This window comes from Haliotis rubra, unplaced genomic scaffold, assembly GCF_003918875.1.
Source record: "Haliotis rubra isolate DU_JTF1 unplaced genomic scaffold, ASM391887v1 Scf1005, whole genome shotgun sequence".
Taxonomy (NCBI): domain Eukaryota; kingdom Metazoa; phylum Mollusca; class Gastropoda; order Lepetellida; family Haliotidae; genus Haliotis; species Haliotis rubra.
Window position 1 is genome coordinate 84,815 of NW_025764899.1, and position 22,604 is coordinate 107,418.

The 22,604-nt window shown below is 41.2% G+C and overlaps 2 protein-coding genes across 4 annotated transcripts; one reads left to right on the forward strand and one right to left on the reverse strand.

Annotated features, from left to right (window-relative positions):
* The first annotated feature begins 235 nt into the window (after positions 1-235).
* On the forward strand, positions 236-9,974 carry LOC124267550 (nose resistant to fluoxetine protein 6-like). Its single transcript, XM_046702487.1, has 13 exons — positions 236-310; positions 645-735; positions 1,003-1,210; positions 1,705-1,872; positions 2,173-2,269; positions 3,151-3,243; positions 3,452-3,614; positions 5,492-5,571; positions 5,799-5,912; positions 6,431-6,554; positions 7,910-8,096; positions 8,663-8,805; positions 9,596-9,974. Exons 3-13 carry the CDS (start codon positions 1,078-1,080, stop codon positions 9,713-9,715), a joined length of 1,422 nt encoding a protein of 473 aa, XP_046558443.1. The 5' UTR covers positions 236-310; positions 645-735; positions 1,003-1,077; the 3' UTR covers positions 9,716-9,974.
* A 927-nt stretch (positions 9,975-10,901) lies between these two features.
* LOC124267556 (peptidyl-prolyl cis-trans isomerase-like) lies at positions 10,902-16,778 on the reverse strand. 3 transcript variants are annotated; one of them, XR_006896062.1, is made up of 8 exons: positions 16,305-16,399; positions 15,579-15,702; positions 14,474-14,553; positions 12,827-12,932; positions 12,205-12,280; positions 11,675-11,741; positions 11,063-11,215; positions 10,902-11,031 (listed from the first exon to the last, which is right to left on the reverse strand). XR_006896062.1 is itself a non-coding variant. In XM_046702512.1 (7 exons), the coding sequence occupies exons 1-7, from the start codon at positions 16,736-16,738 to the stop codon at positions 11,141-11,143; spliced, it is 540 nt and encodes a 179-aa protein (XP_046558468.1). In that variant the 5' UTR covers positions 16,739-16,778; the 3' UTR covers positions 10,902-11,140. The 3 variants fall into 3 exon arrangements, 2 of the variants coding, with proteins under 2 accessions (XP_046558468.1, XP_046558457.1); XM_046702512.1 differs by lacking the exon at positions 16,305-16,399 and adding an exon at positions 16,727-16,778 and having other exon boundaries at positions 10,902-11,215; XM_046702501.1 differs by having other exon boundaries at positions 10,902-11,215.
* Positions 16,779-22,604: the final 5,826 nt, after the last annotated feature.

Consider the following 22,604-nt stretch of genomic DNA (forward strand, 5'->3'; position numbering starts at 1 on the left):
TAAGGCTGTTTACTGAGTCTCCAGTAAAGCTGTATACTGAGTCTCCAGTAAAGCGGCATAGTAATTTGCCTTAGGCCGTTTAGTTATCCCGCTTGGGCTGTATAACTAATTTGCTGTCAAGATGTAGTTATTTGCCCAAGGGCTGTGTAATGAATCACTTTTATGACTACCCAGATATTCACTGTATACAAAAACCTTTAACATCTTCTCCAGACCGCGGGGTTTGGAGGAACAAGTCCTGGAATCAAGATCGGCGTCTGTTTTCCTAGCACTTGCTCAGAAGCTGATGTCACTGCCCTTCTCAATGCAGGTAGGAATGTCAACTTCGTTCTCTCTCAGATCACGTAAACCTGTCTTGTTGAGATGCTTGTAAGGCTGTATAGTGAGCTACCTGCAAGTTTTTTTTCATGTTTAGTGAGTCGTCTTTAGGACTGTGTAGTGATTGGCCTTTAAGGGCGATATGGTGAGTCGCCTGTACAATACCATGGCGTTCTGTCCCCAGTGCTGGATAGAGTCAATACCAGCCTCAAGCTGAGAGCCTTCAGTGTTGTATAGTAATTCACTGTAAAACTGTACATATTGTGAGTCGCTTGTAATTCTGTATGGCGAGTTGTCTGTACAATATCATGGTGATCTGTCCCCAGTGCTGGAGACAGCCAATACCAGCCTCAGGGTGGGATCCACCGTCTGCCAGAAGAAGACACAAGACTACAACGCCAACGCCATCATTGTACTGTGAGTACGCTGAATCCTGACTTAATGTTATGTTACGGTGCATATTCCAACCATATATATATATGTAATCTAGCTTCGTACACCAATGGTTGACAGCACAGGGTGAAATCCCAGACATCTGGACGTGACACCATCAGTGGGCTGCAGAATCTCCTGTAGCGTAAACAGGAAATACGTCATATCGGGAATCTCCCAGTTTGGTTTCTGTTTTGTATACCGGAAGTAACACATACCCTCGTAAAGCTCGTCACAATCATTTCCCTACAGGTTGGTCCTGTCACTGTTTGTGACGGTGATGGTAACGGCCACGATGTACGACATCGTGTGGGTGCAGATGCCGAAATGGGAGATGGAGAAACAACAAGCAGCAGGAGATGTGGGGACCACGGTCAACATCAAGGACACATCGCAGTCCATAGAGACGACACCTCTGTTGAAGGACAAACAGCGTCGCAGCAACTGTCTCGGACAACAGGTAGGCCCAGAGAAGATGAAATCTTTGCTTCGTGTGTGTGCGTTCACTGTTCACCTATTACAGCTGTCGATAATGTTTGCGAATGTTATGTTTTATTCAGTTGTATTGCATTAAGGTAAAGGATGAAGATTGTACTCAGTCATAGTATATCTTAGGAATGTAACGCTTACAGAATTACATGTTAATGCTACGGTGATAATGAACGCCATAATGTTACGGTAATATTATTACATCATACTGTTATGGTCATCATAATGCAAAAGAATGTTACGGTTAAAGAATCAAGTTATAATGTCACGGTGATAATATTACTTATAAATGTCTGTTGCGGTGGGGTAGCCTAGTGGGGAAAGCATTCGCTCGACCCGCCAAAGCTGGTTTCTCAATATCCGTCGAAAATGTGAAACTCATTTTTGGTGTGCCCACCGTCATACTATTTAAATTGATATTACTGATATTGCTAAAAGCTGCTAAAAACGGTGATTGTGTTGTAGGTGTTGCCGCTCAGATGTTGCTGTCCTTCTCTGTGTACACCAACACCGTCAAACTGTTGTCCCTGTCCCAGCCCCCGGGATCCATCTCCAGCATCCACGGGATCAGGTTCTTCAGCATGACCTGGGTCATCCTCGGACACTCCTTGGCTTTCGCTACTGGAGCCTCACGTGCGTCCAACTCTTTTACTTTATAGTTGTTATGTTGATATCATTTGTTGTGCCCTCCTTTAACTTCTGTATCTGCTGGTCGGAGGTTCGAATCCCAGATCGAGCAAAACATGATCCTTGGTTTGTCGGCTCAAGCTGGTGTCAAGGAAACATCGCTGAACATTGGCATCTCTGTATATGTGTGGCGTGACGTGTGTGTGTGTGTGTGTGTGTGTGCGTGTGTGCGTGCGTGCGTGCGTGCGTGCGTGCGTGCACATTGCGCCTTATATATCATATGTAACTTTTGTCTTCCTGTTTTAGAAAATGCGGCTTCCTACCTTCCAAGGGCTTTAAAGCACTGGTCGTTCCAAGCCATTGCCAACGCCACCGTGGCTGTAGACACTTTCTTCACTCTCAGGTAAGCCCTGCTTAGATCAGATCTTAGATCAGAACGGGCTCACTCGGGGTTGTTAAGTTGGACAGCTATCTGCATATCCCACTTAAGTCACATCATTTCCCACTTAAGTCACATCATACCTCAGGAAGGTCACATGATATCCCACTTAAGTCACGTCATATGTCAGGTAAGTTACATCATATCTCAAGTAAGTCACATCATATCCCAGGTAAGTCACATCATATCCCAGGTAAGTCACATCATAACGCAGGTAAGTCACATCATATCCCAGGTAAGTCACATCATATGTCAACAAGTAAGACACTTCGAGCTCCAAAGCACCTTCCTCATTTCAGTTCCCACTGCACTTAACAACCGATAAAAACATAATTACATACTGTCAGTATATCTTCATATAGCTAATAAATACTGATAGAAACAGAGAATAGACAAACATCGCTATGTAGCTCGAAATGTCCTCGGCGCGGTTCATAAACTTCCATAACCTGGAAAAACGCAGGCCTTGCCTTTCTAAGCACGTGATTGTTACTGTATCTCATGGTGCGTGGCAATAAACGCTGCCACCTACTTGAGTATTACGATAGTTTGGAAGACTTTAAGAGGTAGAAGCTCCTTCATCTATTTATCGTATAATAGGATATCCCACCCTTTCATATGAAGCCTGGTTAACGTAACGAGCGTGCGGTAAACCTATGGTATCATGACGCGTTGCTCTTTGACTGATGGCATGATACAACAGACGGTCCACCATTTCACAGGGTGAGTGAGACTGTATTGTTGAACACATCAAAAGGTATATTATGTTAGCTTTGCATCAAAAGGTCTTATCATGTCAGTCTTTAATAGTATAACAGTAATTGTTCCATGCTGTATTCTGGCAGCGGTCTTCTGGTAGCTTACCTGGTGCTGAAGGAGCTGTCCCGCAACAAGGGCAAAATCAACTGGTTCATGTTCTACTTCCACAGATTCTGGAGGTAAGCACTGTACTATACAACACGTGAACCAATACGATTTTACACAGCTTTAGAAATATTTCGGCAATAGCGCGGCAGTGGACTCCAGAAATGGGTTTATACATTGTACCAAGGTATGGAACCGAAGGCTTTTAATCCAAGTTATTCCACCCCATAGACTGTTAGATTAGTGTTCAGGCAACATGTTGACCTATGTCCTTGGTGGCAGGCTGACCCCTGCGTATATGCTGGTCATCATGGTGTACGTCCCACTGTTCAATCACTGGGGAGAAGGACCACTGTGGCCTCAGGCCGGCATTGAACCTACCAACTGCAAACAATGGTGGGGCAACCTCCTCTACATCAACAATATCCTCGACATAGAGAATCTGGTAAGGATATCTCAGTGGGTGTTTACTGCTCATCTTAATAGAAATACTTGAACATCGATTTGAAAAATTAGTATTTTCCATTTTGTAGTGGAATTGTACTTACATGCTTATTGCGTTGTTTGAACTGGCTTGAGCCGGCGTCTGGTGATGTTTCAGTGCATGAACTAGTACTGACGTGCGTCTGGTGATGTTTCAGTGCATGAACTAGTACTGACGTGCGTCTGGTGATGTTTCAGTACATGAACTAGTACTGACGTGCGTCTGGTGATGTTTCAGTGCATGAACTAGTACTGACGTGCGTCTGGTGATGTTTCAGTACATGAACTAGTACTGACGTGCGTCTGGTGATGTTTCAGTGCATGAACTAGTAATGACGTGCGTCTGGTGATATTTCAGTGCATGAACTAGTACTGACGTGCGTCTGGTGATGTTTCAGTGCATGAACTAGTACTGACGTGCGTCTGGTAATATTTCAGCGCATGATCTAGTACTGACGTGCGTCTGGTGCTATTTCAGTGCACGAACTAGTACTGGCGTGCGTCTGCTGATATTTCAATGCATGAACTAGTACTGCCGTGCGTCTGGTGCTATTTCAGTGCATGAACTAGTACTGACGTGCGTCTGCTGATATTTCAGTGCATGAACTAGTACTGACGTGCGTCTGATGATATTTCAATGCATGAACTAGTACTGATGTGCGTCTGGTGATATTTCAGTGCATGAACTAGTACTGACGTGCGTCTGCTGATATTTCAATGCATGAACTAGTACTGACGTGCGTCTGGTGATAATTCAGTGCATGAACTAGTCCTGACCTGCGTCTGGTGATATTTCAGTGCATGAACTAGTACTGACGTGCGTCTGCTGATATTTCAGTGCATGAACTAGTACTGACGTGCGTCTGCTGATATTTCAATGCATGAACTAGTACTGACGTGCGTCTGCTGATATTTCAATGCATGAACTAGTACTGCCGTGCGTCTGGTGATATTTCAGTGCATGAACTAGTACTGACGTGCGTCTGCTGATATTTCAGTGCATGAACTAGTCCTGACCTGCGTCTGGTGATATTTCAGTGCATGAACTAGTACTGCCGTGCGTCTGGTGATATTTCAGTGCATGAACTAGTACTGACGTGCGTCTGCTCATATATCAGTGCATGAACTAGTACTGACGTGCGTCTGGTGCTATTTCAGTGCATGAACTAGTACTGACTGGCGTCTGCTGATGCAGATGTTTCAGTGCATTAACTGGTTACGACATACCGGGACTGCTCGTATTTATTTAGCCCGTGGGCTTATCAACAAAACACATAACGTTTTTAAGCCCATGGGCGTAAATACGATTATGAAAATGGAGTGATCTCCCTTACCGGATGATTACTGAAACGTGTTTACATGGAAAGTTTCAATCAATATTGCACACTTAGTGCTACTAGGGGATTTCATATTTACAAAACACGTTAGACATCTAAAATAGGTGAATTTTTGGACAGCCAAATTTTAATCTCAGTGCGATCATCTTAACCATTATGGCAAACACACTGTGTCTACTTCAAACCTTCTTGAAGGTTTTTTTTTCGTTTTTAAGCCCTGGGCTTAAGTTCAAGTCAAATGTTACCTTGTTAAAACAGGCAAAAATTGGTAATTAAGCCCTGGGTTTAAAGGCGTGCAGTCCCGGTACGTGTTTCGTGTTTCAGTGCATGAATTTGTACTGACGTGCGTCTGGCGATGTTTCAGTGTATGAGCTGAAACTGACTTGTGTCACGTGATGCTTCGGTTATGTTTTAGCTACGTTTTCTTTCAGCGTATGACCTCGTCGTATTCTGGGTACCCGTGTGTAGCGTTATTTCTGTTATGCCTGCTGTGTTGTTCCAGTGCATGGGTTGGTCCTGGTACCTGTCGAACGACATGCAGTTCTACATCCTCAGCCCCCTCGTCTTCATGCCGTTCTTCCAGTAAGTCACATATAACCCTGTGTCAAGTGTCTAGTGGAACTTAACTATGTATAACCCTTCCAGACACATGGGACTTACAAACAACTGGGTTTACGCGTTATACCAATGTAGGCATTAAGACGAGCCAACATTTTGAAACCATTATATCGCCCGAATATGATTTAAGTTTTCATCAACTAACATCATCCCAAACATCAGTATAGTAAACACCAAACTGCGTGTTCTAGTTCCTGGACGGCAGGGACTGCGTCGGCAATGACGTTCCTGCTGACGACGTTCATCACCTCCGGCATCACCTCCAAACATTACGGCCTCCCTGCCAGCATGTTAACCAACCCTGGGTGGGTAGCATTCCGAAGTCATTCCTATAATAGCTGAATGCGATTTGTACCGGTTTGTAATTACTGCTGGTTTACAGGACGATGGGCCGAAACTAGATAACACTGATATAAAATACAAAATGCACCCCTACTATGTACCTTAATAAATATATTTAATAGAAGTGAAAACAATGATTTAATGTTGATTACTTTGTAGATGTTTTTGTTAAAGGTGTGAACAAAACAATGATATGTGTCGTCCGTCAAAGTGATACAGCCATCTACTGGCTAATGCTTTTTGTCATTGCTCAAACTGATAGATGTATTCGGACCAAATATATTTGTCGTTGGTAAAAATAATAAAGATATATTCAGAACAACGATATATGACGTTGGTCAAAAAGATAAGACATATACAGAATAGTGTTAATTGTCTCTGGTCTGTGTGATAATGATATATATTGACCAAGCGTACGTCATTCAACTCATTGGTCAAACTGATACAGACATATACTACATATAATGTTATTTCCACGCAGTAAGACTCTGGTGTATATGGACAAATACTACTTCAAACCCTACACCCGTATCGGGCCCTACATCGTGGGTCTGTGGGTTGGCTACCTGCTCTACAAGACCGACTGCAAGTATAAAATGTCCAAGGTGAGTCAAAGTAGTCTGTAAGGCCCACGGAACTGTACGATACTGCATGAAACTGGTGAAGAAAACAACAACACATTTTTCCGGCTCAAGATATTAAAATAATGAGAGATGTGTTTAGGCGGGTAAAAAATACACTAAAACAAGGCAGAAAATGTTCACGGGCGAAGCCCATTTCTGGTGACGTGATATTGCTGGAATATTGCTAAAATCGGCGTAAAACTTAACTCACTCGTATGACAATCTCTCCTTCATGTCTGTATACACGTTGACGGCCATCAGGTGAAAAGATTACATATCTACACTCATCAGAGGATACAATCCTTGACTAGTCTCACACTTATCAACCCTGTACTTTGTCCCTTCCCATCCTCACATATTCACGCTTTCGCCGGCTTTAAGTAATGAAATACATTTGGTTATATTTGTGCGACATATTTAAGCAAGATTCCATCACCGTTCTCGAAACAAGAGATCGAACACTTATTAAGTGAAGTACATGTGCTATTTTTCATAGGTAATGGTTGTCCGTGTTGGTCTGCGCCTGTGCGTTATTTGTTGCACACGTGTTGTTCGTTATATGGTGAGGTGAGGTCAAATTGGATTTAACGCTGTGCTTGAGAATATTTCGCTCATATGACGACGTACATGCGTGTGTGTGTGTGTATGTGCGGCTGCTTGTACTAGCCCAGACTGAAGCTGGTTTTATAGTGCTAGCCCCCCTGAGATACCATGCCGCAGTGAAGCATGGATACCCTACTCAGACACATTATACTGACTCCGAGCCGATCAGTCCTTGTTGTACCGATTAATGCCGAGCGCCAGGCAGGGACCAACAAGTACCATATTTTAACGTCTTTTGGTATGACGCGGTCGGGGATCGAACCCGCAACCTTCTGCTCTCCGGGCGGACGCTCTAACCACTACACCACGGAGGCGGTCTCGTTATACGGTTTTTGTCGTAGATGTTGCTGTGGGCTGTAGTTGTGTATGTTGTCTTAAACCTGTATGTAATGACCATGTTGTAAGCCATGCTTTGTCGGCTTGTACACATGTTGTTTGATGTATTCGCCGTTCATCAAGGGAACACCTAGCCTTAAAACTTATTGCACTTTGACAGATACATGTGTGCGTGCGTATGCTTGCTCTGCTATCTCTTCTACGTCCCACGTTTGGACGTGGGTGGAACCATCAGTCTTCTATTCTTCACGCAGACGTTCCTTGTATTAGATCAATGAAGTCGTCTTGAGGACGTTTTGGTTTTGTATTGTGGGATTGTGTTTTAGATTTACAATATTTTGTACCGACCAAAATGGAGTTCACAGTGGTATTCAGTAACGTCATTACCGTTGTTACAGGCTGTAAATTTGTTAGGATGGGCCACAGCGACGGCCGTCTCCCTTGCGGTGTTGTATGGCCTTTACAACGATACCAATGGACACCCTCTCACCGTCGACGAAGCCGCATTCTACAACGCCATGCACAGGACTGCTTGGGGAGGATGTGTAGCGTGGGTGGTGTTTGCATGTGCAACTGGGAATGGAGGTAGGGATCTCTCACTGGTGTTGTTCAAGGACAGCCTTGTCAAATGTTAAACAGCGACAGGACAACCATGGCTGTAAACGCTACGGTTAGAATGTCCCCAGCAACCTTTGGTAGAAGGCAGACATTGGGACTTGGATGATAGCGTGTCAATGCACCCTGGTGCTGTCGATTGTTTTTCATTGGATTGTCTGGTCTAATTGTTTCTCTCTGGATGGTCTGGTCCAAACTTATTTACTCAGTCCCCCACCATAAACCAGTAGTCGTGTGTGTGCCGTTAAACAACAAATACTCTGCCTGTGTTTAACTGAGCTTGGGATCGTTCTCAATGAATGTATCAAAACCTCTAAACGTGAACTTTGCCTGCCCCTTCTTGTTGGTAACATCATTCATGTCCAAGTATCTATGTGTGGAGAGAAGCAAGTAATCTCAAACCCCGTCATGTTATGGCAATGTGGCAAAAGGAAGATTCGGGACACAAATTCATAGGATATAGGCCATTCTGCTGATCAGCAAATCGTTACGTTAAATAGACAACAGTCTGGCTTATTTGTACACTTGTCTTTCAGGCTTCGTGAACACCCTGCTGTCCTGGCGTGCCCTCATCCCCTTGAGTCGTCTCACCTACACCTGCTACCTTGTCCACCCCGTCATGATGTACATCTACTACTACGGTCGACAGCAGCTCTATTCCTTCTCTACATTAGATGTGGTAAGTGGCATATGTGTGAAGCTTCTTGTGACAGTTGTGGGAAACACTTCAGTTGTTCTAAATCTTCTTGTGCTGTAGATACCCGGATATTATCTGTTTTTCATATACCATCCACAAAAAGTAGGGGATACTAGATTTACAAGATTGATAAAATGCAAGTGATGAAGCCAAGGAGGAAACAGATGATGAAGAGAAATTAAGGGAAAATGTGACAATTTATTCCATTCCATTTGGAAATGTTTCATCTGTATGGATATTTGTTACTGTTCTCACATGCATTGGCATTGGCTAGTGGTATGCTCGCAAAATGGAGCATCTCCTACTTTTTTTTAATGGTATATAGCCGTGCTAGGCTCTCTTTCAGACACCTTGCCATGAAGGTTAGCTGCCTGTCCAACCCAGAATGAAGTAGTGTTCACTTAAGAACATTGTGAAGGGGGCATTTATTTCAGCGAACAATACCTTTAGCTGAAACAATTCAGTATCCTGATCATTGGACCGAAAACATGTAAACGACACCCCTTAAAAAGACCTTCGAAATGGATCACTGTAGGCAGCAATGTGTAACTAAGGAAAGAATCACAAGTTTCATTCAGAAATTGCTTAAACAAACATGATTTCATTTCACATACTTCGACAAATAAACCTATTTTGGGGGGACAAAATATGGTAAAAAAGTAATCAATACAATGTCTTAGCATGGAAATAAAACAACAATGACTCGGGTTCCAACATAAAAAAATCTTTGACTGAAGTGACGTAAAATTAATATTAAATTACTTTGTTTCAGATATGGACGTTCTTTGGCAACCTGACAGCTACCTACATCATAGCATATGTGACATCTCTTGCATTTGAGGCTCCGATGATGGGGCTGGAAAAGACCCTCCTCAAGAGAAAGAAATCATAGCACCAGCACACCAAACTCCATCATATTAAATGAAATTACAGAGACATTTTGACCACAAGTGCAATGTTTTCCTCCTCACAAACACAAAGTATGTCTCCACATTTTCAGCAGATTAACATTTATCAATATTCATATCTAAGTGCTGTTTCTGCAAGACTGTGTACACCATGCTCCATATAACCAGGGGTGGAAATAACTTTAAAATTGCTAGTGAGCTCCGGTACATTGGCACATGTAAAATCACTTGCACTGATAATTTTTCCACTATACTGATTGTTGATTTTTTAAATAAACAACATAATTAATATTGGAAAGTCAACTGGACACCGGTACAGTGTGATATACAAATTTGCTTGCCCAACCAAAAAAAACACTGGACTCGGGCGTCGGGCAATGGGTTATTTCCACCCCTGATAACGCTTCTTTACCTTGTTTGTAATGATCAAGTGCAATTCTCCCGTTATGCATTCTAAGTTGAATTGTAGTAAAGTAATTTCCTGTATTTTCCAATTACTGCATGCAAACTTGTATAAAGCATATTTATTCAACTTTAAGGAAGTTTCCTACACATACTCCTTGTTTTGGAAAATATTTGACAGTACAAGAAATGTCTTGTATTCAAATCAATCCAAGTAAATGCATCAACAAAAGACAAATACTGATTCCAAATATATTCTTTTTTTCTCTCAACCACAGAGCTGTAATCACTAAACTCAGTTAGTTCATAATTTCATAATTTATGGCTTTGGGGTGGGTGTGTGTGTTTGGTGGCGATGATGATTTTAAGGGGGCACCAGTTTGTTCTGGGGAGGAAGGAGGGGGTCAGCAATTTTGTACACATGTACTAGGGGGATCAGCAATTTTGTACATAAAAATACTACAACATTATGCTTTAAAAATATGGGAAGGGGAGGGGTCATTGATTTTGTACATGATATGCAAGGAGGGTCACTTGCTTTGTACCTTAATTTTTATGGGGGGGGGTCACATTGTATATGCACATTGATAAAATCATCATCACCCCCCTTGCCATAAATTATGAACAGTCCTTTAGATTACTGTTGCACATTCACACATACAGGATCCAAACACAAATACTCTCTAGCTTTGACTGAGATTGCACTAGCACTATTATTACTTGCTCCCAGGGTGATCAATCATCACAATTCACTCAATAACACATCAGTTAATTGCAGATTACATTGGAAGTGTATTTAGGTTCGTTCTCCACGAGCGATCTGGTTCAACTACAGCATTGTGACAGCATGCTGTTGGTCCTGGGTTACTTCCACAGCAAGCTGTTAAGCTGTTATGGCCTACTTCCAGGGCCAAGCGTTGTGACCAGGCCCAGAAGCTACTGCTGTTGCTGCTGCTGCTGCTGCTGCCAGATCTAACAAACTCATTCCCACCTAGAGTCACTTCCTGCTACTCCTCCTTCACCTCCCCACAGTCTTCTATAGAAACTCTCTTAGCTGGAGTGCCATTTCGGGAACCACAAGCCTGAAGAAGTAATTGTGAAAAAATATCTACCGGGTAGTTTACTAAATCAGTCTAAAGGAGCATGTCTTGAATCAGCAAGTGTTGGGGTCATTGCAGAGTTCAGAAATATTCCAGCTACATTAAATGTCAACAGGAAGCATCAAAATATTTTTCCATATGTTCTCTACCTGCTCAAACCCAGATTATTAGAATGGCAACAAAACATCCATCAGACAATGATATATCTCCTTGGATACCTTTTGCCAATGAGATATATTGAACAGTCTGGAGATATATTCCTGGATACTGAGTCAACTGTGAAGTCAGTTGATCATACCAGTTTGACTTGAAAAAACAGAACACATTTACTCAGGAATCTCCAAGTGAAATGGTAGAACAAATTCAGTGTGTATTGATATCTAAACATTTTGTTATTACAAGCTTAGAACTGGTGAGACCGATCAAAATAGAATGTCTTACCTCCATCTTCTTGACAGTGTCCATGCCATCAGTGACCTGACCAAACACAACATGCTTCCCATCTAGCCTGCAACACAGTAACATGACCAGGGATTTATCTAAGTTGCAAAAACAAGACCCCTTGCAAAACTTCATTTATTTTATTCAAAATTGCAAAAACATCCATTCAGAAATCTTTTAACATCTGCATTACAGTCCATAATATAAGTCTAAGCATTTGTGTTATAATTCCAATTTGGTAATTGTTACTGATATTTGCTGCAGAATTGTGGCTGAAGAACAAGCTCTAAGCAGACCTAGATAAATCCCTTATAACACAATAAATGCATGATGCTAAATGTCTCAGTCTGTACTTAGGTCACATGACCTGCTGTGAGGGTGCGAAGTTTCGTTCAGCAGTAACCCAGGGTTACCTAGCATGAGATTGATGAACAGGTATACAGTACATGGGATACTTTGTAAATGTTAATGAACATCTGCTCTGTTAATGAATACAAAATGCATATGACATAAAATTGGTGGTATCATACCATTCTGTTTTTTCTGTGCAAATAAAGAACTGAGAGCCATTTGTGTTCGGTCCAGCATTAGCCATGGAGAGAATCCCTGCAACGAATCATGACCAGCTATTACACATGATTACAAATCATTTCAAGTGGACTTTCTGTTCTCCACTATTCATTACTATATGCCTCTGTAAACATTGCATGCACATAATTCAGTATATTCTGAAATTGTTTGAAGAGGAGAGGGGAGTTTGTATTTAATTCTGCAACTGTATATTTGTCAGGAATGACTAACATACTTTAGCAGGGGGTTACCTTTGTGTGTAGACTATACATACACGACTTCAAGTGACTCTTGCTTATCAACATAGCTACTTATACATGAAGAATACCTTATGTTTACTTTGTGTAGATTTGGATGTTCCTGACCAAATCGTAAGGTCAGGAAAATTTTACCTCTGATCCAAAAATAAATAATGGATGAATCTTATGTAATGTAATCCAGCAGTTCTCTCTATTGCATCAGGTGGGATGCTACAAGGTTAATATTTGCATCCATTTTCAGGTCTTATGTCTGTAAGATGCAATATTTTGCATCCAGTGAAACCCTGCTTACAAGACAACTAGTACTGGGTTCCCGTCTCACCTGGTCCAGTGTGCTTCAGGTCAAAGTTCTCGTCAGCAAACTTTTCCCCGTAGATAGACTTCCCACCAGTACCATTATGTCTGGTAAAGTCTCCTCCCTGGCACATCTGACACGCAGATAAGGATCAGACACAGAGGCACATCAGACACACAAATACGGGTCAGTGAGTGAGTGAGTGAGTTGGGCTTCACACATTATGCCCATGTGGAGAATCGAACCCGGGTCTTCGGCGTGACGAGCGAACAAATACGGGTCAGACACAGACACACTCCAGGCAGACACAAGGATCAGTCATGTGCACATTACAAAGACAGGTGCACACACACAAATAAGGATCAGACACAGAGGCACATCAGACACACAAATAAGGATACAAGGGGCACAGGTGTACATCTAACACACAGATAAGGATCACAAAGACAGGTGTACAGCTAACACACAGATAAGGATCACAAAGACAGGTGTACAGCTAACACACAGATAGATAAAAGACAGATCAACAACAGGCAGACAGGTGTCTAACACACAGGTAAGGATCACAAAGGCAGGTGTACATCCTACAAAAGGCTAAGGATCAAAGCAATACAGGGGAACATTCAAGACACAGAGGCACAACTAATAAACAAATAAGGATCTGGGGATCTGAAAACCTTGACAGTTGGCATGCTTTATGCAATTAAAATGAAAAAAAATCAGTTGACTACAAGTGCATGCAAATCTAAAAACATAAACAAAATCATGACATATCCATTGTATTAAAACTCTGGCATGTATTCATCAGATGATAGCTTGGTGATGTGTGGGTTCCTCTACCATTTCCTTTTTTTGGGAACACAAACACAAATTCACACATCGTTACTTCCAGGTCCCCATCATAGTCCCTTGGGGTGTTGGAGTAGCCAAGATTGTGCTTGTCACAGCCAAGGCCGAGGTTAGACTCCCCATATGGTACGTTTGCTGAGTACTTCTGGTGTCCCCTGCCAATACATCCCTGCTAATATTGATGACAGCTGTGCAACATAGCTTTAGTCATCTCTTTTGTAAGGCCTTAGTGCAGGGAGTGAGTTTGGTTTTACGTCGCTTTTAGCAATATTCCAGCAATATCACACATTGTATCCATGTGTGGATTGGGCGAACCACTAGGTCTTCTGCCTCCTTAGTGACAAATGGATGCTTCAACCACTAGACTACCCATCCGCCTCCTTAGTGCAGTGAAGCCAAAACGGATCAGACCAGACAATCCAAAGAAAATAACTCAGTTTTCAGTTACAATGAATAATGAGCCTGAGACATGCATCTACTCTTTAACAGTCTATTCACAACAGTCATTTTCAGAGAATTCCGACATATTATCTAAACTTTTTACCAGACCATCGGGCTGGCTAGCTGTAAATTTAGACTGTCCGTCAGAAATCTAGCCCCGTTTCAGGCGGTCGGACGGGCCTTATTTTATACACTGGTATAAGGCATGGGTGGTCAGGTTAGGCAACTGCATGACTTTCTTTCCAGCAACTTGAGGCACTGCTCATAACACCAGTCTCGGTTTGTCTTGTCCTGACTTGACATTTCAAGGTAGCAGTCATGTATCCAACACTGGGTGGGGTGTGAACATGAACAAACAACATGATCAAAATTAAATAAGGATACAAAAGTGGGGATTATTCTATGAAAGGAGCTTCCCTTGTAGCCAAACCCTTTCTCGTGTGTACACAGAGCTCGGAAATTTTCTGGAAAAAAAGAAAACATCATTTAAAAAAGCAAACAAAATTCATTTCAAACCTGTTTTTAGAAAGTTTGAGGAATATCGATCTGAAGCTTACATAGTGTTTTTATTGCTCTACTTGAACAAACAAAGGTTCTTTATCCTGATGAATATATGAGATAATATATGTCCTGAAGAAAATGCCTACACCTTACACCCAGGGCTCCAGATAAGGGCCGTATCGGCATATGCACGGATAAAAAAATTGCACGATACGGTAGGTAATAATTTACAAAACGTAGCAGATACACACCACGGCAATGGTGTACGGTCTTAGAATCATTTACAGACGTATTTATCTGAAAAAGTATTGTTTTATTGTATATTGACCTGTTTACACAAGACTAGCAATGTTGTGGTGCATATATGAAACGAAACACAAGATTACTGATACATCATTAAATTCCATTCAGTACTCTAAATGTAGGCTTAAAGTTTTCGAGTACTCCTATATTGACAAAATAAGGAGTACGTACTCCTGGTGTTAAAAAATTATCTGGAGCCCTGTTTAGAGATTGTCACCATCAACAACTAGTCCTGGCAAGTATGCTCCAGCATATCTACCATCAATCAAAACTTGTAACTACCGGTAATATTCTGTATCATGCTGTGACCTTATTCATCGAACAAACTGTCTAAACTGGCTTTAAAGAAATTATCAATTGATAATTGTATATATAAAGAATTAATTATGACTGAACATCACAATAAAAAAGCATATCAGATAACATTCCACAATAAACATGGAAATGTTGATATACAATCACTCATAGGTCAGTGAGTTTAGTTTTACGCCACACTCAGCAATATACCAGCTATATGACGGCGATCTGTAAAGTCTGGACCAGACAATCCAGTGATCAACAACATGAGCATCGATCTGCGCAATTGGGAACCGGTGAGATGTGTCAACCAAGTCAGCGAGTCTGACCACCAGACTCTGTTTGTTGCCTCTCACGACAAGCATAGTCATAGGTCAGTACTACATACCTGCTGTTCTGGGGGCTACATCAGCCCGGAGTTCCATCACTATACGCCCAGCATCCTTGTTGTCAATACTTACATCAAAGAACACTTGAGGATTCTTTGTGCTTTGAGCCCGACATTGGCTGAACTGAAACATGAACGGTAAACATGAATGACTTGAACCAAGCACAAACTATTTCATCCAATCAGAGTATCAAACCTTAAAACAACTGACAGTGTTCGCACACAAAAAGTTAAAGTATACTACCCATTTCAAAAAACATGTTAACGTGAGATGGAGATCTAAATATGTCTATTATTGATTTTTTTTATCCAAATAAGTCAAAGACGTTTTGGGATATTAACTTCTTTATTTATTATTTTATTTTTTACATTATTCACAAATAAGGAGCTGATAAAAGTGATATCAAAAACAAGTTTAATCAATGCTGACATCACTTCAAAGAACCATTATTCAAATGTTCCAACTATATTTGTGTCTGGAGGTTAAAGTCTCAAACATTAGTTCGCAAATATCGTTTTCAGGAGCTCTCCAAAACGTAGTATCATTTGAAATGTATCACAGACATTTACATAAACCCCCGGCAAAATTACGCGCACGTGTTAGTAACCTGGCGGACACCGTGTCACTTTTCGCATCGTTTAGTCCGTGTAATATCTTATTCTGTAATTTTGGAGTGATTACCCAGACCCAATGCAATTTAGAAATGCCTATGTCCTTCTTTTTACCCTCAAAAACTGGGTTCCAAAGCCAAGCAATCGTCTTGAGAAAACCATGTCACTGGATGTTATCGGAGGGAAGATATTTAGAGTTACCTCCCTTGATCTACAGATTCTCCACAACTCTTAAACCCGTTTCGTTTCAGTTCCAAAATGGTACTATAATCATCACGTAAACAGGCTTCAAGATATATTTAGTAACCATACTGGAGTGTATTCCGATTTTGAACTTTTTGTAGTTCGAGATGATGTAACCTAGGCATGATTAGATAGGAGCGTATCATATGTCTGAGTGCAGTGACGTTGATATACGGAAAACTGGACATAGGACCTACTTATGTTCTCTAATGTAATACTGCGTGTGGAATGTGCTAATCATGTACACAGATTTTGACCAATATTGATATATACATGTTTATGAGTTCAATTACCGCACATCCCATCACGAATATCGCCGTCTCGCTTCTGGTGAAGCGCCGAGACGTTGTGATATAGACTATTAGTGAACACTGTTTTGTTTTAATACAATATGCTCGCTTTTTGGTTCGAGGAAATCGTATATTTTACTTTCATTTAAAAGTAAAACGAAGTAAATAACAGCATTCAAAATTAGGTTTTATTACAATTTTTAAAATCAGTTATTTTATAAAGTTGTCTTTATAAGTTTTGTAATCCTTGGAAGAACTCTTCAGGAAAGTATTTGGAAACGCTGCTCCGCACACGGCTCCACACCAACGCCTGCTGCCGTCACCCTAGATGTAAATCGGAAATGGAGTTTTGGCTACGTATACTCCACTACTGGTTCAATTATTACAAGCTTAGAACTGCAGTGAAGAAAAAAAAAGTGCAGTTCAGTTATTGTTATTATTGTTCAAGTTATCAAAAGGCAACAAATCATCTCTATAGCAATGTGTGGAGCCCATTTCTGGAGTCCCCCGCCGTGATGTTGCTGGAATATTGCTAAAAGCGGCGTAAAACCAAACTCAGGCAGGCATCTCTATAGACTGGTTTGTATAAGCAAGAAGTATTTCAAGGCTCTGGAGTTATGCTCCAAAAACTAGCACAGATCTCATTTTCATGAATATCTAACGTGTCATGAAATGGAAAAGAAATATAACGAAATATAATTCGAACTCGATACATTGTTGTTGATGAGTGAAGTCATGGCAAATGGCAAATAACAAATCATTGTTTGTTTTCAGTTTTGAATATAACTGGTCGTAATGTCAACTAGGGGCAACTAGTTATAACTTGAAAGATAACAGAATGTAGCTATCTGAATCTTTAAATATCCCAACCTTTGGAATAATAGATTGGGACGCGCAAACAACATATGGCTCCAATTTTCAAGCGTGTTCATATTGGCTTTAAGTATAGATCTGGACAACTTTCAAGATTCTATTCCACACACGGAATCAACACAAAATCTTAACATATCTATCTTAAGGCTCAAGTTAAGCCTCCAAACCAAACACATTACTGTGTTCAAAAGATAAAGAGCTTCTGCAAATTTACCAAACAAATATGAGCCAACCTAGTTTCCGATATGAAACATGAAACTAGTAGCTGCATCAAACAATCAGGAAGGCCAGCATCATTTTATAGAGAGTTACCGTTCTAAACTGCTTAACTGAACTGGCAGTGCCCATCATATAAATTATGTGTACACTTGTTCGCTTGTGAACAGATATACTAAGCCTTCAGCGCTATAAAAATAGATTAAAATTTGTCAGATTAGCTTAAAGGCTCAAGTACTGCGAAAAGCATTGTTGGGGAAAATTCTATCAGTGGTAAAGATACGATTTGCTGTTAGTCCTCTTTTTGCATCTTAATCAAGAGCCTTCTGTTTCAGAGAGAGGTGTTTGCAGTGGTCCTGCAGTTGGTCTGAAACTTTGCTTGAAAATCGCTAATAAATAGCTGACATATACTCCCATACTTAGATTATGGCAAAGTAGCACCAATAAATCTTAAGCTTTCCAGAGTACACCTTTCTTATTCTAAAGTGAAATCAACCCTGCTAGTGTAAAAGTTATCAAACTGCCAGACGTACCAAAGACATGTTGAGTCTAAGTGCAGTTGAGGGAGGGGGTGCCATGCACAAATGTATGGGGGTGCAATATGTAGGATCTGTCATATAGAGACCACAGGGAAAAAAACGTCACCCATATCCATGCATCACTGGAGATAAGCTATATTTCAGTTCCATCTGCAAAAACATATTTTGTTAATGAACACTATGGGCCTGAGTATATATTTCCAAAGCATTAGCTTCCAACAATGTTTTGGGATTTTTAAAAAAATGTTAGTGTGTGTGTCTGACAATTTCTTCTTTCTTTTCAACAGTTAGAGGCGAGGTGAGGTGAAATGGGGTTTAACGTCGCACTTAAGATTAATTCGCTCATATGACGACGTGCATGCATGTGTATGTATGTGCGGCTGCTTGTACTAGCCCAGACTAAGCTGGTTTTATAGTGCTAGCCAACTGAGATACCATGCCGCAGTAAAGCATGAATACCCCACTCAGAAACATTATACTGACTCCGAGTCGACCAGTCCTTGTTGTACCAATTAATGCCGAGCGCCAGGCAGGGACCAACAAGTACCATATTTTAACGTCTTTTGCTATGACGCGGCCGGGGATCGTTCAATAGTTGTGAGAAGTACAGTTATGTTTGTCGACTGAATTCCGGTTCAGTCTAAGACACCTGCCCGCAGCCACACAGAAACACACGCTGGAAGGTCTGCCCGGCCTCCACTAGCCAAATACACTGGCAAATTGGCCTAAAACTGTGAAAGGTTTCACACCAAAAACACCATTGAACATGCCTTGGAAAAGCACCCGATGATAAAAAAGGTTCCATGTGAATTTTGATAGGAGGATATTCATAAAAAGACGACAGAACAGCATGTTTAATGTCCATAACATTGACGAGTCTCAATGCGCGCAAACCTGTGAAGATCCTGGATAGAATTGGTCTTCGGTAACCCATGCTTGTCGTAAGGGGCGACTAACGGGATCCGGTGGTCAGGCTCGCTGACTTGGTTGACACCTGACATCGTATCCCAGTTGGGTAGATCGAAATGCGCGGTCCCCAAGCAAAAAACTCAATGAGGGGTATGCCCTCGGTAAGCAGTGAGTACCGCATCACAGACCTATAGAGTCTTTCAAATGGATATGAAGGAATGACTTGCCTTAATCTCTGCATCTCTGCTGCCAAATCACGAATGGCACCTGGGGGGATTTGGTACACAACGCCGACACAATGCCCTAGAAGGGAAGATACCCCTTGTAAGCCAAGGCAGTGAGTTCTTGAACATATTGTGCCGTTGAAGAAAAGCCATATAGCATCCTTAGCCGTGTGAGTACGGGCATTATTATGTTTGAATGCCAGTCCTCGTTCACTGCCACTGGTCCGGGAATCTGATCTCTGCGGCCCACGCCCTGAACAGAAACTAAAAGAACTAAATGTGTTCTCAGACGTCCAGTTATCTCATCACAGGAACCACCCATACGCTATTCCTCTGCATGACACAGGTTTGGGCATAACGCTCTGTAGACACAACGGGAAATGTTACATCTGGACTCGTCTGTACACACAACCATCCTCCACCATAACGGAGGACGACAGACATGATTTTGGCACCACCTTTGACAGTTTTCATGAAAAGTTTGCTTCAGGATACGTACCCCCATATTAATATAAGCGGTTCCTGACCAGCGTTCGAAATTAACGTTGGTCCTTAGGCCCGAAGCCGACTGAAAACCACAAGGACCCACCGCTTTTGTTCTCTGCAGGTCCTTATGGCCGACTGCTTTTTCATCCCCAATAACTAAGAGTATTATTTTTCAGAAAATATCATTCAGTAATTTCTAGTTTTTATGTCGATAAGCAGCTGTTGTGCTTAAGTGAAAAGACTATCATTTTCGATGAAGCAATTTTGATTACAGACTTTTCAGAAGACTTGGATCTTGACATGGATGCTGATTTTGTTGTAAATGAAGACTAGTCAGTCACTAGAATTAAATTAAACTCTTTAACTAAGTTTGCTCGTTGTCACATTGTTTTGTTTGCTGGGAATTACTTATATTGTAGCTGAAATATAGGGCCTACACATTCTGATCGGGACCCACAACTTTTTGTGGTTCTGGGTCCTTAGGGGCTGCAGCTTTTCAGGGTTAAGGGCAAACACCATTCGTGCATCTGTTGGGCTGGATACGCCGAAATCCTGGAATGGTCTTAGCAGTGGTCACTACCGTCAGGAACCAGTGCACGGGATGGGTCAACGTATCAATCGTTCCTGTCCTGAAACGTGGATGTCCTGCACGTGGGCAATAAGCAACTTCAATAATGTTCAGATAATTTCTCTGCTGGATGGTGACAATGGAAATGCCCAGACAACTGGCAATCCTCCACTGACCATTCCATAGCCCAATGACGTTGGCATTATGTGCGGTTCATTAGCCGTTTTATTTTTTGAACAATCAAACATCAACAAAGCTTCCCAAATCGACAGCATTTTTAATATATATATGCACTCCACGAAATTGATGCAGATGCACAAACGTGGAAACACGTGACCATGCCGTAACCACTGACGACACAAAATGTAGCACATACATGTGTACACGTGTAGTTCCCATGTATATTTTGATTTCATATGAGCAGAGTTTCTTTTTGTGCCTAGTATATATTGTAAAAATATTCAGAAAAATTACGGAATAACCCCCTAGGATAGGATAGACTTTTGAAGTGTACAAAAGAAGAGTCAGTGGTGAATTAAAGTAGAATAACTCGGTCACATATCCCGGTTAATATCTAACCAACGACTAATTTCATTTAATGTGATCGTTGTTAAACACCACACTCAGCAATATTCAAGCTATACCGCGTCGGTCTGAAAATAAACAAGCCTGCACCAGACAATCTAGTGATCAACTGCATAAGCATCAATCCTCGCGATACAATGATGTGTCAACAGAGTTAGCGAGCCTCCTGCTAGTCGCCTCTGACCAATGTCTAGATTCAGTAAGCAACAGTGAGTGAGAGAATGGTTTTATGCCGCTTTTAGCAATATTCCGGCAACATCATGGCTGGGGAAACCAGAAATGGGCTTCACACATTCAATAATTCACAATAATGAAGAACACTCAATTCTTTACTGTTATCCTTAGGTAATCTGTAATGCCATGAGAGATTAAACTATAGTAATATGTTTGTTTTGTTTGTTGTCTAATGCAGCTCGCAGCAAAGTTCCAGCTACATGACGGCAGTCTGTAAATAATCAGATCTAGAAAAGTCCAGTAATTGACATCATAAGCATCAACCTAAGCAACGGAGATACGATGACAAGCATCAACCAAGTTAGTGAGCCGGACCACCCAAGCCCGGTAGTGGCCTCTTATAACAAGCATGGGTAGCTTAAGACTAAATCGAAACAGGATCTTCATGGGTTGTAACATGAGAGATTGGGCGTTCCTTAGCTATATTTGAGTAGTATATGTCTGATATGGTTGGCTGTCTTCCAAATGACATCAATAACCCATCTACATGAGGTTACTACCTGGTTATAGGGTTATAGTTATATATTCAAGTACATGTTGTTGTTAATGTTAATCTGCTGTTGTCAAAACATACTGTGTATATATACTCCTCTACATCTGGTTGTATTCACTGTTAGCTTGATAACAATGTAAGAATCTACATCGAAACGTTGCTCTATCCAATAAATAAGAAGTTGTCATACATAAAGTTTCATTTTTGAGTCACCAACTTCTAGAATGCCCATCAAATAATCTCCACAGTCATCGGCCAGACTGGCTAGTGAATTTTCATGGTCATTTTTAAAAATATATCACTCTCTCCGACTTGTTAAGTTATAATACACTTTTAAATCATGCAAGATTATGGCCTGGTAAATAATGGTATTTTACCTTTTAGTAATTTGTTGCTTAGTTTCTACATTCAAATTTTGGGCTAGTGAATGATTTTGTGGGCTAGTAACTTTCAGGCATACCTAGCCCAACTGGTGAGCAAGATTTGGAAACTATTTCGCACACAGCAGGTGACCGGTTGCATTCTCCACAGGGAGTGTTCTGTACTGGTTGACCAGGGGTAATATGTCAGCGCTTGAGCATGCAATGTGCATGGAATAAATGCACAACATAAATTGACTATTATTATAGGGAATGCGAAGATTGGGTGATCTATTCATGGTCTGTTGTAAGGTCCAAGTATGCACATCATATGGATTACAACCAACGTCCATCTTGCTCCTTGCTTGATAGAACAAAAATATGAAACAAGTTTC

Excerpts from the sequence above, each read along its gene's own strand:
- LOC124267556 (XM_046702501.1), bottom strand. The coding sequence starts at position 16,352 with ATGGTTTTCTCAAGACGATTGCTTGGCTTTGGAACCCAGTTTTTGAGG. Across the intron at positions 15,703-16,304 it reads TTGGAACCCAGTTTTTGAGG|TTCAGCCAATGTCGGGCTCA; the intron begins GTAAAAAGAAGG and ends TTCATGTTTCAG. Across the intron at positions 14,554-15,578 it reads TGTAGCCCCCAGAACAGCAG|AAAATTTCCGAGCTCTGTGT; the intron begins GTATGTAGTACT and ends CTTTTTTTCCAG.
- LOC124267550 (XM_046702487.1), top strand. The coding sequence starts at position 1,078 with ATGGGAGATGGAGAAACAACAAGCAGCAGGAGATGTGGGGACCACGGT. Across the intron at positions 3,244-3,451 it reads TACTTCCACAGATTCTGGAG|GCTGACCCCTGCGTATATGC; the intron begins GTAAGCACTGTA and ends CCTTGGTGGCAG. Across the intron at positions 3,615-5,491 it reads TCCTCGACATAGAGAATCTG|TGCATGGGTTGGTCCTGGTA; the intron begins GTAAGGATATCT and ends GTGTTGTTCCAG.